The sequence below is a fragment of the Manduca sexta genome, chromosome 15 (assembly GCF_014839805.1).
Source record: "Manduca sexta isolate Smith_Timp_Sample1 chromosome 15, JHU_Msex_v1.0, whole genome shotgun sequence".
Taxonomy (NCBI): domain Eukaryota; kingdom Metazoa; phylum Arthropoda; class Insecta; order Lepidoptera; family Sphingidae; genus Manduca; species Manduca sexta.
The window spans coordinates 11,968,341-11,982,000 of record NC_051129.1 but is presented as its reverse complement, the minus strand read 5'-3'; the positions used below and the strand labels follow the sequence as shown (position 1 = coordinate 11,982,000).

At 46.0% G+C, this 13,660-nt stretch overlaps 1 protein-coding gene across 1 annotated transcript in view; it reads left to right on the top strand.

Moving 5' to 3' along the window:
• The window catches only part of LOC115455414 (unconventional myosin-IXb-like), a 32,777-nt gene extending 26,719 nt beyond the window's left edge, over positions 1-6,058 (top strand). The window contains 9 exon segments of the mRNA XM_037438983.1: positions 1,950-2,138; positions 2,251-2,450; positions 2,535-3,016; positions 3,019-3,620; positions 3,706-3,930; positions 4,134-4,448; positions 4,984-5,211; positions 5,417-5,602; positions 5,912-6,058. Coding sequence (XP_037294880.1) covers positions 1,950-2,138; positions 2,251-2,450; positions 2,535-3,016; positions 3,019-3,620; positions 3,706-3,930; positions 4,134-4,448; positions 4,984-5,211; positions 5,417-5,602; positions 5,912-6,058 — 2,574 coding nt within the window.
• The last annotated feature ends 7,602 nt before the right edge of the window (positions 6,059-13,660 follow it).

Below are 13,660 nucleotides of genomic sequence, written 5' to 3'. Positions count from 1 at the left end.
CAAGCCAGGGCCCGTGCCCCGGGCGGCGAATTTAGAGGGCGGGAAATTCAAACTTGGCAGACGAATACACGTCTCATCATTAACGCAACTTTGACTACTGCGACATCTATACTCTATACTATTATATAAAGCTGAAGAGTTTGTTTGTTTGAACGCTCTAATCTCGGGAACTACTGGTTCAAACTGAAAAATTCTTTTTGTGTTGGATAGCCCTTTGTTTGTGGAGTGCTATAGGCTATATATCATCACGCTACACCCAATAGGAGCGGAGCAGTAATGGCTAATCTCAGGAACTACCGGTTCGAACTGAAAAAATATTTTTGTGTTGGATAGTCCTTTGTTTGTGGAGTGCTATATATCATCACGCTATACCCAATAGGAGCGGTTCAGTAATGGCTAATCTCAGGAACTATCGGTTCGAACTGAAAAATTTTTTTTATGTTGGATAGCCCTTTATTCATGGAGTGCTATAGGCTATATATCATCACGCTATGACCAATAGGAGCAGAGCAGTAACAGTTTCAACATGTTGCAAAAACGGGGAAAATATATTATTTTTGAGAGCTTCTGTTGAGTGCGCTGCTGCGTAAACGATTAAAGTTATGCAACAATGATGTATGACGGGATTGTTCCTCTTAAAAAGTTATACAAAATTTATTATAAAACAAAGTCCCCGCTGAATTTGTCTGCCTGAACGTGTTAAACTCAAAAACTACCCAACGTATTAGGATAAAATTTGGTATGAAGACAGTTTGAGACCCTGGGAAGAACACAGGCTTTCGGAAAAATATATAGCGTGACTTTTATAACGGAAAACTTTAGCCTGAAAAACTTTATAACGCGGGCGGAGCCGCAGGCAAAAGCTAGTATTAATAACTATTGTCAAAAACATTTTAACAAAAAATTAAACCAACTTCAAAAACCACTCAAAAACAAAAAATAATTTCTCATAATAGGTATATACTTGATACCAATCTTGAAGTCGGTGCCTAGTAAAATTTGCTAGTTAAACTAGATAAATGCTTGAACAAATATACGGAAACATTGTTTAATTTTAATTGCATAGTCCATCTATGAGCTAAATTTCTTTCAAATCAATTAAAAGGAGTATTCATTTCCTACTAACAAACATACACAGTGGAATGTGCAATAGCACATGTATGGTGTTTCACCTTTTTCTTTCCTCATTTTTCGGGGTAGGGAGTGTAATACACCCACATTTTACCAGCTATATGTAACAGGGTAAACATTTGGGTACAAATTTAAATATAACCTTAGTAGCTTCCATTTGCTGTACTGCGGCCGTGTGTTCATCTCTGGCGACGATCTGACTTGCTGTCTTTGTACGCTGGCAGCACAATGTATTTGTATATTTGTTCATGATTTATCTAGCTTAAATATCAATTTTAATTAGGCACCGACCTCAAATGAGCGAGTTCTGTGGTAACAAACATACAAAAAAAAACAATTACGTCGAATTGATAACCTGCTCCTTTTTTTTAAAGTTGGTTAAAAATGAACATGTGTTTAAGGCGATACCTCAAGGTCCATTTTCATTTTGTTTCATTTATCTGGTCAATTAATTAAATTCAGTTGAGTGTAAAATAATTAATAATCATGGATATTTCTGACTTTAAATTTTAGTAATTTTACATTTAAAAGGACGAAATATCCATTATTATTAATTTTTTTTACGTTTTTCTTTCAACTGCGAGAACTAATCACTAACTAGACGTGAATTTAAATTCTTTACTTGCCAATACTTGTTTAGTTACCCAGATTAAAGGTGAAACAAAATGTATGAAAATGGACCTTGAGGTATCGCCTTAAAGCACATTTTTTTAGACACATTTCTGTACATTTTTTGGTGTTGTTGATGAGGCTTGAAGCAGATTGAGTCCGGCGACGACCGATTCGAGTTCAATGTTAAGTGGTTTTGTGATTGGCAGGCCATCATCTTGTCGGGAGTGTCGGGGTCGGGCAAGACGCACGCGTCGATGGTGCTGCTGCGGCGGCTGTTCGACGTGGCGGGCGGCGGGCCCGAGACCGATGCGTTCAAGCATCTTGCCGCCGCCTTCACCGTGCTGCGCGCCCTCGGCACCGCTGCCACGCCCGCCAACTCACACTCCAGTCGCATTGTAAGTCATATTATACTCGTACAATACACATTCATAACTCGTAACTCGACTTCTGACACCTCATTCCATAGTATTATCAGCGTTTATTGATATTACACTTTGTGACCACCAGGGTCACTTCATCGAGGTGCAGGTGACCGACGGCGCATTGTACCGTACCAAGATTCACTGCTACTTCTTAGACCAGACCCGCGTTGTGCGGCCGCCGCCTGGCGAGCGCAACTACCACATCTTCTACCAGATGCTGGCCGGCCTCACCCCTGACGAACGCGCCCAGCTTCACCTTGAGGGATACGGTCCCCAAGATTTGAGGTATATTTAAAGTACCAACTAATAAAGATCATTATACCTTGTAGTGTAAATACCATAAATCGTTGTGTATCGCATGGCCAATAGGTACCTGGCATCTCCGCACCAACGTCGCGCGGAGCCGGAGGACGCGGCGCGGTTTCACGCGTGGAAGACCTGTCTCGTGATCCTCGGCATCCCATTCCTGGACGTGGTGCGCGTGCTCGCCGCCGTGCTGCTGCTCGGCAACGTGCAGTTCATCGAAAATACCGAGGGCGGCGCCGAACCAGGCGGCGAGGCCGAGCTGGCCGCCGCCGCCGCGCTGCTCGGTGTCGCCGCTCCGGCGCTGCTCCGCGGCCTGGCCACTCGCGCCCCGCCGCGGCGCTCGCTGGGCACCGGCACGGCGCGGGGCCCGCGCGCTGCCGCCACGCCGGCCGCCGCCAGCGCCGCGCGCGACTCCTTGGCGAAGGCATTGTACTGCCGTACAGTCGCTACCATCGTGCGCCGGGCTAACTCACTGAAACGACTAGGCTCAACGTTGGGAACGCTCTCGTCGGACTCGAACGAGTCCGTGCATGGTCCGGAGGCGGCCCGACGCGCTCTGTCCGCGGGGGCCGCCCGAGCCGCGCGGGCGGGGCGCGCTCGATGGCGGCCCTCAACGACGCTGTACGTCACGCCACCGATGGGTTTGTAGGCATCCTGGACATGTTCGGGTTCGAAGACGCAGCGCCTAGCCGTCTGGAGCACCTGTGTGCAAACCTTTGTGCGGAGACCATGCAGCACTTCTACAACACGCATGTGTTCAAATCGGCGGCGGAGTCATGCCGCGAGGAGGGCGTGGCGTGTCCGCTGGAGGTGGAGTACGTGGACAACGTGCCGTGCATCGACCTGGTGTCGTCGCTGCGCGGCGGGCTGCTGGCGGCGCTAGACGCGGAGTGTGCTGCGGGCGGGTCGGCGGAGCAGTACGTGTCGCGCGTGCGCGCCGCTCACCGCGCGCACCCGCGCCTCGCCGACGCGCGGCCGCCGCACGCGCGCCGCTTCGCCGTGCGGCACTACGCGGCCGAGGTCACCTACGATGCGGCCGACTTCCTCGAGGCCAACCGTGACGCGGTCCCAGATGATCTGCTTGCCGCCTTCGACTCCGCCACTTGCGAATTCGGTTTCGCTACGCACCTTTTTGGCGCCGAACTAAAGGTGCCCATTAGTTTGATTTATTGCTGTATTTTCATTACCTATCTACACTGTGACTTAAATTATTGCTATGTTCGTTTATGTACAGGCGTTAGCGGCACAGGGTGGTGCGGCGAACGCCGGCGGCGGTTTCTTCCGCGCTTCGCCCACCGTGGCAGCCGAGGGAGGGTCCACGCTGACGCAGGACTTTCACACGCGACTGGACAACCTACTGCGGACACTGGTGCACGCGCGTCCGCATTTCGTCAGGTGTCTACGAGCTAATGCCACTGAAACACCTATGCTTTTTGAGCGCGCCACGGTTGCCAGGCAGGTCAATATCGAATCCCATGTGGAAATTTTAGTGCCTTCGAATACTAACATGCTATCAGTACCTAAACGAATAAAAATCATACTGGCCCTACAACTAGTAGTACCTACAATTTTAAGTAACTTCGGTTCGGTTGTTGTTTTCTAATGAAAGGACATACAATAACAGCGTTGATATTCGTATAAATAGTAAAATGTGTTTTCCAGGTGCGCGCTCTACAAATCCTGGAGACGACGCAGCTGATGGCGAGCGGGTACCCGCACCGCATGCGTTTCCGAGCTTTCAGCGCTCGCTACCGCGCACTGTGGGGGCGCGGCGCGCGGGGCGAGCGCGGGGACCGCGGGGAGAGGGCGGAGCGCGGGGAGCGCGGGGAGCGAGCGGAGCGCGAGGGGGGCGCCGAGTGCGCACGCGTGCTGCGCTCCGTGCAGGCCGCCGCCGCGCCGCCTGCGCCCGCGTCGCCCGCCGCCGTGCGCTGGGCGCTCGGCAAGCGACACGTGTTCCTCAGCGAGGGCATGCGACAGGTTACCACTCACCACTTCGAATATCCGCATTACAAACTAATCAACTTACCACAAATACGGCATTCCTTTTACCCCTATCATGTGCGCACTTCTTTGCCAGAGACAGCTATTCTGGGCTACTATCTCCCTGAAATAAAATCGAATAAAAAGAAACTCACTACAATAGTATTGATATTACAGACATGGGCATAAATAGAGACAATTACCAGAAAGGGCCTGTATCGTAAATAAATTTTGACTAGTCAATTTTTAGTAGTAGTAGGTTGAGTCAAAATGCTGTGGGTGGTCATCAGACAATTCTAGGATGGCCACGGGCCAACGAGACCTTCCTCTATACATTCCTATGATTAAGATTATAATTAAACAGAGAACGGAATCGTAAAATGCGCGAGCACCTGAGGCTGTGTAAAATTTTACTATTAAGTACGTTATGCGTAGCTCCAACGTCGGTTGATTCTATAAAGCAAATATATTCATTGTTGAAATGATTACGTGTAGTGGAGGCACGTATGACTGTATGAGTGTTATTGTTTAGGTCCTGGAGCGCATGCGCCGTGCACGACGTCAGGCAGCGGCGGAGTGCATCCAGGCGACGTGGCGGCGGCACCGCGCGCGCCCCCGCCCCCCGCCCGCGCCCCCCGCACCCGCCGCGCCCGCGCGCCCTCGCCCCGCGCCCATCGCCGGCACGCCGCCCCCAGAGCCACCAGACAAGTGCGACCCCGCGCTCGTCAAACGTACCTGCTCCCTCTTCGGTCTCGACTTGGTAAGCATCATTGAAAATTATGGGTTCGTTGGTAAGGTTAGGTAACAACTTGTGAGAGTCTTTTTTGCAGTTTTACTTGGGAATGAATTCTACTAAAGGAGTCTATTTGGCATGAGTCTAGCGACTGCCGTATCACACCGCGTGCCACGCACATTGCGAGGTGGGTGTATGTGTATGCGGGTGCAGTAACGGGCGCGTGTTGCAGGAGCGGCCGCCGCCGCTGCCGGCGCCGCGCGCGTACGTGGTGTCGGGCGGCGTGAAGGTGCGCTACCCGCAGCAGCGCACGGCGCGCGCGGACTGGGCGGACGAGGCGGGCGCGCGGCTCCGCGCCGGCGACCACGTGCTCGTGCTCGGCGCCGCGCGCTCCGGCTCCGGACACCTCGCCGTGCAGGTGAACTGTCCAATGGCACTATTACAGTTATTTCAGCCGTTAAGTTTGTACATATCGGGATGTGGAATACAGTGTGACTCTTTTTAAGTTTAACTTCCCTCGCATAAATAAGTAAATTTCCTACAGCATAATATAACTTCTTTAATATGTTTACGGTCTATACAAATATATCACCTTTGCGAACTAAGTTAGAATAACCTAGCTTAGTATTCGATCTGCAGTCGTATATACATGGACGGTAGTTAGAATAAAACAATTTTAAATATTGTATCAGACGAGAGCATAAAATGAGAAGTGTGTGTGTCGCAGCTGTGCGGTCGCACGGTGCAGGTGCCGCACGCGGTGCTGTCGCCGCCGCGCGCCGCCGTGGCCGCGCGCCGCCACTCCGCCGCCGCTCCGCGCCGCCGCCGCCGCTCGCCTGACCGCGCGTCCGCGCCACCGCAGCACGGCGGCTGAACGAAACTGCTCCATCACGAAATCGGAACAAGATTTCTTACTAAAAACTTCCTTTTACAAACGTGCCTTATATAATAATATCGAAATAGTATCGTGTAAATATTAGGATAAGTATTTATATCGGCTCCGTAGCGTGCGACTCCGGACGCGACACTGCCGCCAGTGCGGGCTACACACGTGCTGTTGTGACACAATGATCGGTGCTGTGTTCCGTCGGACTGTATAGGTATTAAAGTAATTGCTCATATTATTATATTAGGATATTCAGATTTTGTCAGTTGCTATGTACTAATTTTAGTTTGTTCAAATACAAAATATATAAATGCGCATGTAGTCCAACGATTTTACTGCTAATAAATGACAATGTTACGAATGCAATTGTGTGGCCCGCTTGACGTCGCTCGTGAGTGACCAGTATTTATATATCGATGTGCAATCACACGGCTGGCTTTAATTGTTGAAGACTGGTGACGCACGGCGCGCGGCGGCGCTTGCTTTTCGCCAAGATTTACAGATAAGAGCGTTAAATACAGTTATTACGCAGTATTATATAAAACCGTTCGTAAATTACCACTAAAAGTAATACCCTATCAGATATTATTGTATATACATAAAGGAATGGATGTATATACATTTGGTACCTAATGTAAAGCGCACAGAGTCAATGTTATTACATTTGTGATGTCAACGGTTACTTTTAGGTATTGATAATCCTGCGTTATACCAGTACAGGTATATTAAACTATCATGTTAAAATGTGCATGTAAAATATATTGTAATAGATGTAAACAGGCAGATACGTTTATATATATTATGACGCTGCGAGAACAATAACAGCCTGTGCATAAACTGTCGCATATAAGTATAACTCCTTATTGAACTGCTAAACTCCGAAATAAGCATTTTTTTTTCATTTAGGTACTCTTAAATTTCACATTAGTGAAATGTAGTTTTCTCTCTCCAAATATAATTATTATTTAGCTGTTATGCTAGACAGGCGAGGTGGGCTGTTGTTGTGCTCGTGGATCGAGTTCTACCGCTGTGAATGAGATGTAGTCATATGCGTCGCGTGACCGGAGGTCGGAGCTCGTGCAGCGAGTTTACTAACGGTGCTATTTGAGTTGTGTATCGCGAGAGTAGCTCGTACTTTAGTTTATATTAAACCTTCAGTATTCTTCAGAGACGGCGGCTTTTTCTCTGCTATCTATCAATTCGCCCTCTTGCAAAAAATCATCGAACATTCGACACATAATAATAGATACTTGCTTTCTATACACAGGTGTTATCGATGATTTCATTAGAAATTAAACCAATTTTCCGGATTCTATCGCGGTTTTGTGAATTTTATTTTTCTCCCGACGTTTCGAAGACTTTGCAGCCTTCACGGTCCCGAGGGGGACTGATGATTTAATTTATTCAAATGTATTATAACTAGTAGTTTGTTTTAGCTAGTATTTTCGTTTGTTAAAATTTTACTACTCATATACAGTACCTATCCTTCAAGTGGTCACCGCCAACAATCGGTGTCGCTCGAACGGTAGGCCACGTAGTCTTCACCGTTTCAACATCTGATATAGTGAATTGATATTCTCGTAATGCCTGTGTATAAGAGGCGTGGTTGAGTGGACACAATCCAGTGTTAGACTACAACACAGTAGTGTTAGAGCGATGCTCCGCGCGGCGGTCTCTGGACTCCGCGCAAGTCGCCATGCTGTGTTTATACTCACTAGTGCTTTCCATTTTACGCCAGCGCGAGTGCAGTTCGCAATTAAGATGACAAATCAACCAATGCCACGGAATATGTACAGTATCTGCAATCACATCCCCGTCATCAAACAGAATCCAGCCGTAACATCCGACGCAAGTTATCGCCGCGGCTCGCTCCTGGCTCTTCCAAGCTGCTCATGATAGTATTGTAAAACCACAAAGCTTGCCAATATGAGTCTGATTAATGTTTTAAATCTAAACTTTTTCAATAAAATTTAAGGTACAAAAAGAAAATAAATGTGTATAAGTATGATGTAGAGTTTTTTTATGTCGCTTCAATATGGTAGTGGACAGTGATAACTGTAATGTATACTTTGTGTTGTGGTAGTTCAAGACAATATAATGTATCATCCACGATCTATGTTCACCTACAATATTACTTAAAAATATGAAATATATTATATATCCGGATAAATAAAAACAATTCATAAATGGATGTAAATTTAATAGGGTGGCGGCACACGACGCGGGATATGTGGTAAACAAGGAGGATGATGTAGGACACGTGGGTGAGGCGGTGGCGGAGCTGCCCAGTGAAACTGCGCGTGTCTCTATACACATATCAATTTATTCCTTATAACATGTATATATAGAAAGTTAAACTTGTTTGTGTGCAGCTGTTTGCAAAACACACACACGCGCGCGTCATCTCACACTGCCACTCGCGTATAAAAATCTGTTTATTGCCTTGATTTTTACCTACATGTAAAACATAACAATAATATACGTAATACTAAAAAGGCAAAGGAGGCGGCTCAGCTCGTGCCGATATATATTTTATAATTTTGAAAGCAGACAACAAATAAATCCAGATTAAATATTGCATAGAATGTGGGCAGTGTGAGTGACATTTTACAACGTTGCCATTATAAGACGTAAATAGAATATAATAACATTTGCACAAGTTATAATAGAACATAGTAAAAATAGCTGAACAGTGAACAGCTACGTGCGGTAATTCTCTCGTTAAGTTGTATGACAGAGACGGCGACAGTGCCGCGCTCGCTCGCACGCACGCACATGCGCACGCGCACTCGCCCTTCACTAGAGGCTTACTCATAGCTAATACATTTACATCACAGACGTGTCCGCCGAAGACGACCATCGCAAACATTACAATATAATTTAATTCAACAACGCTTTACAAAAATACAATTGTCCTACTCCGTTTACATGAACAACACTAGAGTAACAAAAATCTAAAGGCGTCAGCAAAGCCGAGGGCGACACTCAACAGAGGCGGATACACGACGCGAGCTCTAGCGAAAATTTGGCCACTGTCATGTTGAAGTAGACGTGCCGCTGTCACGTCAGCGTGTCGGCACGCTAGCACGTCAGCACGTCGGCACGTCAGCACGTCGACTCAACGCAACTGTTCAAATTTATTTAAGATAGCTTTTGCCCGCGGCTCCGCCCGCGTTATAAAGTTTTTCGGGCTAAAGTTTTCCATTATAAAAGTCACGCTATATATTTTCCCGGGAGCCTATGTTCTTCCCAGGGTCTCAAACTGTCTCCATACCAAATTTTATCCTAATACGTTGGGTAGTTTTTAAGTTTAACACGTTCGGGCAGACCGATGCAGCGGGGGACTTTGTTGTATGATATATTTTTGTAGAACTTTTTAAGAGGAACAATCCCGTCATACATCATTGTTGCATAACTTTAACCGTTTACGCAGCGCAGGCAACGGAAGCTCTCAAAACTCATAATTTTCCCCGTTTTTGCAACATGTTTCATTACTGCTCCGCTCCTATTGGTCATAGCATGATGATATATAGCCTATAGCACTCCGGGAACAAAGGGCTATCCAACACAAAACGAATTTTTCAGTTGAAACCGGTAGTTCCTGAGATTAGCCATTACTGCTCCGCTCCTATTGGGTATAGCGTGATGATATATAGCCTATAGCACTCCACGAACAAAGGGCTATCCAACGCAAAAAGAATTTTTCAGTTTGGACCGGTAGTTCCTGAGATTAGCCATTACTGCCCCGCTCCTATTGGGTATAGCGTGATGATATATAGCCTATAGCACTCCACGAACATAGGGCTATCCAACGCAAAAAGAATTTTTCAGTTTGGACCAGTAGTTCCTGAGATTAGCGCGTTCAAACAAACAAACAAACTCTTCAGCTTTATATAATAGTACTAGCTTTTGCTCGCGGCTCCGCCCGCGTTATAAAGTTTTTCAGGCTAAAGTTTTCCGTTATAAAAATAGCAGTTTCCCGGGAGCCTATGTTCTTCCCAGGGTCTCAAACTGTCTCCATACCAAATTTCATCTTAATACGTTAGGTAGTTTTTGAGTTTAACACGTTAAGGCAGACAGATGCAGCGGGGGACTTTGTTATATTATTTAGAAATTTTTAAGTGAAACAATCCCGTCATACATCATTGTTGCATAACTTTAACCGTTTACGCAGCGCAGGCAACTGAAGCTCTCAAAACTCATAATTTTCCCCGTTTTTGCAACATGTTTCATTACTGCTCCGCTCCTATTGGTCATAGCATGATGATATATAGCCTATAGCACTCCGGGAACAAAGGGCTATCCAACACAAAACGAATTTTTCAGTTGAAACCGGTAGTTCCTGAGATTAGCCATTACTGCTCCGCTCCTATTGGGTATAGCGTGATGATATATAGCCTATAGCACTCCACGAACAAAGGGCTATCCAACGCAAAAAGAATTTTTCAGTTTGGACCGGTAGTTCCTGAGATTAGCCATTACTGCCCCGCTCCTATTGGGTATAGCGTGATGATATATAGCCTATAGCACTCCACGAACAAAGGGCTATCCAACGCAAAAAGAATTTTTCAGTTTGGACCGGTAGTTCCTGAGATTAGCGCGTTCAAACAAACAAACAAACAAACAAACAAACAAACAAACAAACTCTTCAGCTTTATATAATAGTATAGATTAGCGTCAACGAACGGAGTGGTAGAAAAGTTTAATTCAATAACTATTTAAATTTTAATACCCTCTCATTTTAGAAAGAATTAAATGAGTACTTTTTATCAAATGCAAAAAATACCGTAGAGTTACTAGATTATAATAATGACAACCGTAAGATATATGAAATTAGTGTGACTTTCAATTATTATAGAATATAGTGTTGTGGCGGTCACGCCGTCCGTTCGCGCTAACCCACACCACATACATACATAACATATTAAATTTCGACATTAACAATATATTAAATTACATAACTATATAGTTAATTCAGAATTCATTTTATAATAAAATATTTGAACGACAACATTACGGATAATTTATTAAAAAACGAATATTTTTATCATAATATTATTATTACATACATATTATAATACTGCGGTACTTAAGTATAAAAAATCATTCTGTCCATGACGTCAGGTCGAAGCAGCCGATGCGCAGAGAACATTGTTACTCTTACTGTAATATTCGTTTTGCTGTCCACACAGGTAGGACAGCTCGGCATAATGATTTCTCATACTGTGTCGGTACACATAAACTATTCACGAGTATAATATAATCACAACGTATCGAGGCGCGCAGTGAGTCGCCTCTCACTACCTTGTGGATTATGAGAGCATCAGCGACATCTCCTTCCGTGTATGTACCCAGACACATGAGTCACAGTATACCCAGTACTACGCCATGAATGTCCGCCGACACGTCGCTATCGGCAGTACTGTGACGTGCCTCGGCCGCGGCGGCGACACACTGCGCCCTCTGGTGCGCCGGCTAACACGAGGCGACTCTAATCAGATCACACAGAATCGAGATAGTACAGTATATCAAATGTAAAAAGATCAAAAACCTATAGCTAAACGTTAGAGCAAGTGCTAAAAGAATCGCCACCACGTGTTACTCGCGACCCCCGACTAGGGCCGAACGCCAGAATCGATATTTTTGAACTGTCGACACTCCACAATTAAATATCGATACTGCTGATACGTGATACTTTAATGAAAAATATCAATACTTTGGCCCACATTTTACTTTGTGAACAAGAATGTTGTAAATTGCAAGAAAAACATTACTCGAGACATTCCAAAGTCAAAGGAAAATTTGAGTACATGTATATGACATTATAACTCAACAAACAATCTATATGAGGCTAGATGAATCATTATTTTTGTAAATATCGATATTTTCATTTACTATCGACGAATTGATACATGGTAGCAGATCCTAGTTGACACCGATATTGTAGGTTCGAACTTTCGCTGCTGAAAAACCTCCATAACATTCATAGGCGCGGTGACACGTGACGCTATAAGTTTTACCAAATCCTTACCCTAGTGGTTATGTCATATAATAGGTACAACATAGCTCCAGAAAATAACCGCTACGCGACACTACGCTACACTATAACCAAATACACTCAACATTATAATTATAAAAGCTATTAGATCTAACGAGCATGGATGTGCATGTCTTTGTATCACCACCGGAGCCTGCTCTCCGGTACATTACAGTATAAACTTTATAATAAGCGAAATAACACAACATGCAACAGTTTCATAGTACGCAGTACGAACGCCTCACGTACGTTATCTATATTAATAATATAATCTATGTCCACACTCGTGCGCTTGTCACATCTTGCATTTATGTCGTATGGCAACAGCGTCGGCGCTAGTACTCGAGCAGAATAAATACGTGGCAAAAATTCCATTGCATGAAGTAAAAATGACGGTCAAACACTATGAAGCGAATTAAGGCATTGGAAGTGCAACAAGAATGCGTAGGACGATTCGGCTAAAACCACGTCTACAACCAGTTTATAGGCTCGTACGATAAATTGTTTGTGTTATCGACAATGTAGACATTATTTTAGCGAGCGTGGGCGTTAAGGCAACAGGCTCTAACCAACCTCTACCAAGAATGAATCTCTATGTCTGCTAAAGCCCAGTGCTCGACGCGACAACACAGGACATTGAGGAAAAGCGCAAGAGTGTGGAATCCACTAGAGGGCAGTGCATTTGCAGTGAACACACGCTATAAGGCAGTGTTGGTCTCGCCAGAGCGGCGGCTGTCCCCCGCATTCCATACACTCACATATCTACACGCGGAAAACCTTCGATATTGGGCGCACGGGCTCTTATACAATCTAGCATGTCCGTACATTACATCACACATAATTTTACTAGAATACCAGTACTTGCATGCCGATTGCCGGCTTACCAGTGCCTACTCTGCACCTGCTGTTATATAGTGAATCAAGGGCTACACTATAGCGGTACGAGGGCTGATTACACGCCTCGCGCAGGAATGTCGAGAGCCGCGCATGTGATCTGTCGGTAATGTTAGCTTCACTCGCGATATACAATCCAACCATTCCAGATACATAATCATAAATCACACGTCCGGGAGGGAGCACGGGGGGGACCCGTCGTCATCGGCCGCTCGCTATAAATAGATAGTTTTGTCCGGTGTTTCGGCGCATCCTGCGTATTGATTACACATTAAATAAAAATATAATTTGGCCCCGGAAGGTCGCGGCCGCCGCGTGGAGCTCGGCAACCGCTATTTATACCGATTTATAGCTCCTCGTGTCGGCCGCGACGACGTCGTTCGCGGTCGTCGGCGGTCCCGCACCGGTGGCGTGTTCGCTCTCCGTTGTACAAACAGGTCGACGAGGGCAGCGAAAGATTCTTCAACACAGCACCGTAAAAGCGTCACGGGACGAGCGTTGTCCATGCACAACATTAGAAGGTGGTGTCTCTGAAGCAGCCCGCGAGTCCCGTGCGGAAGAGGTCGCAGAGGGCGCGGGGCCGGGCGCGGCGCTAGTCCCGTGCGATGGGCGTGCTGCACGCGGCGGAGGGCGCGCGCCGCTCCAGCGGGGACGCGGCA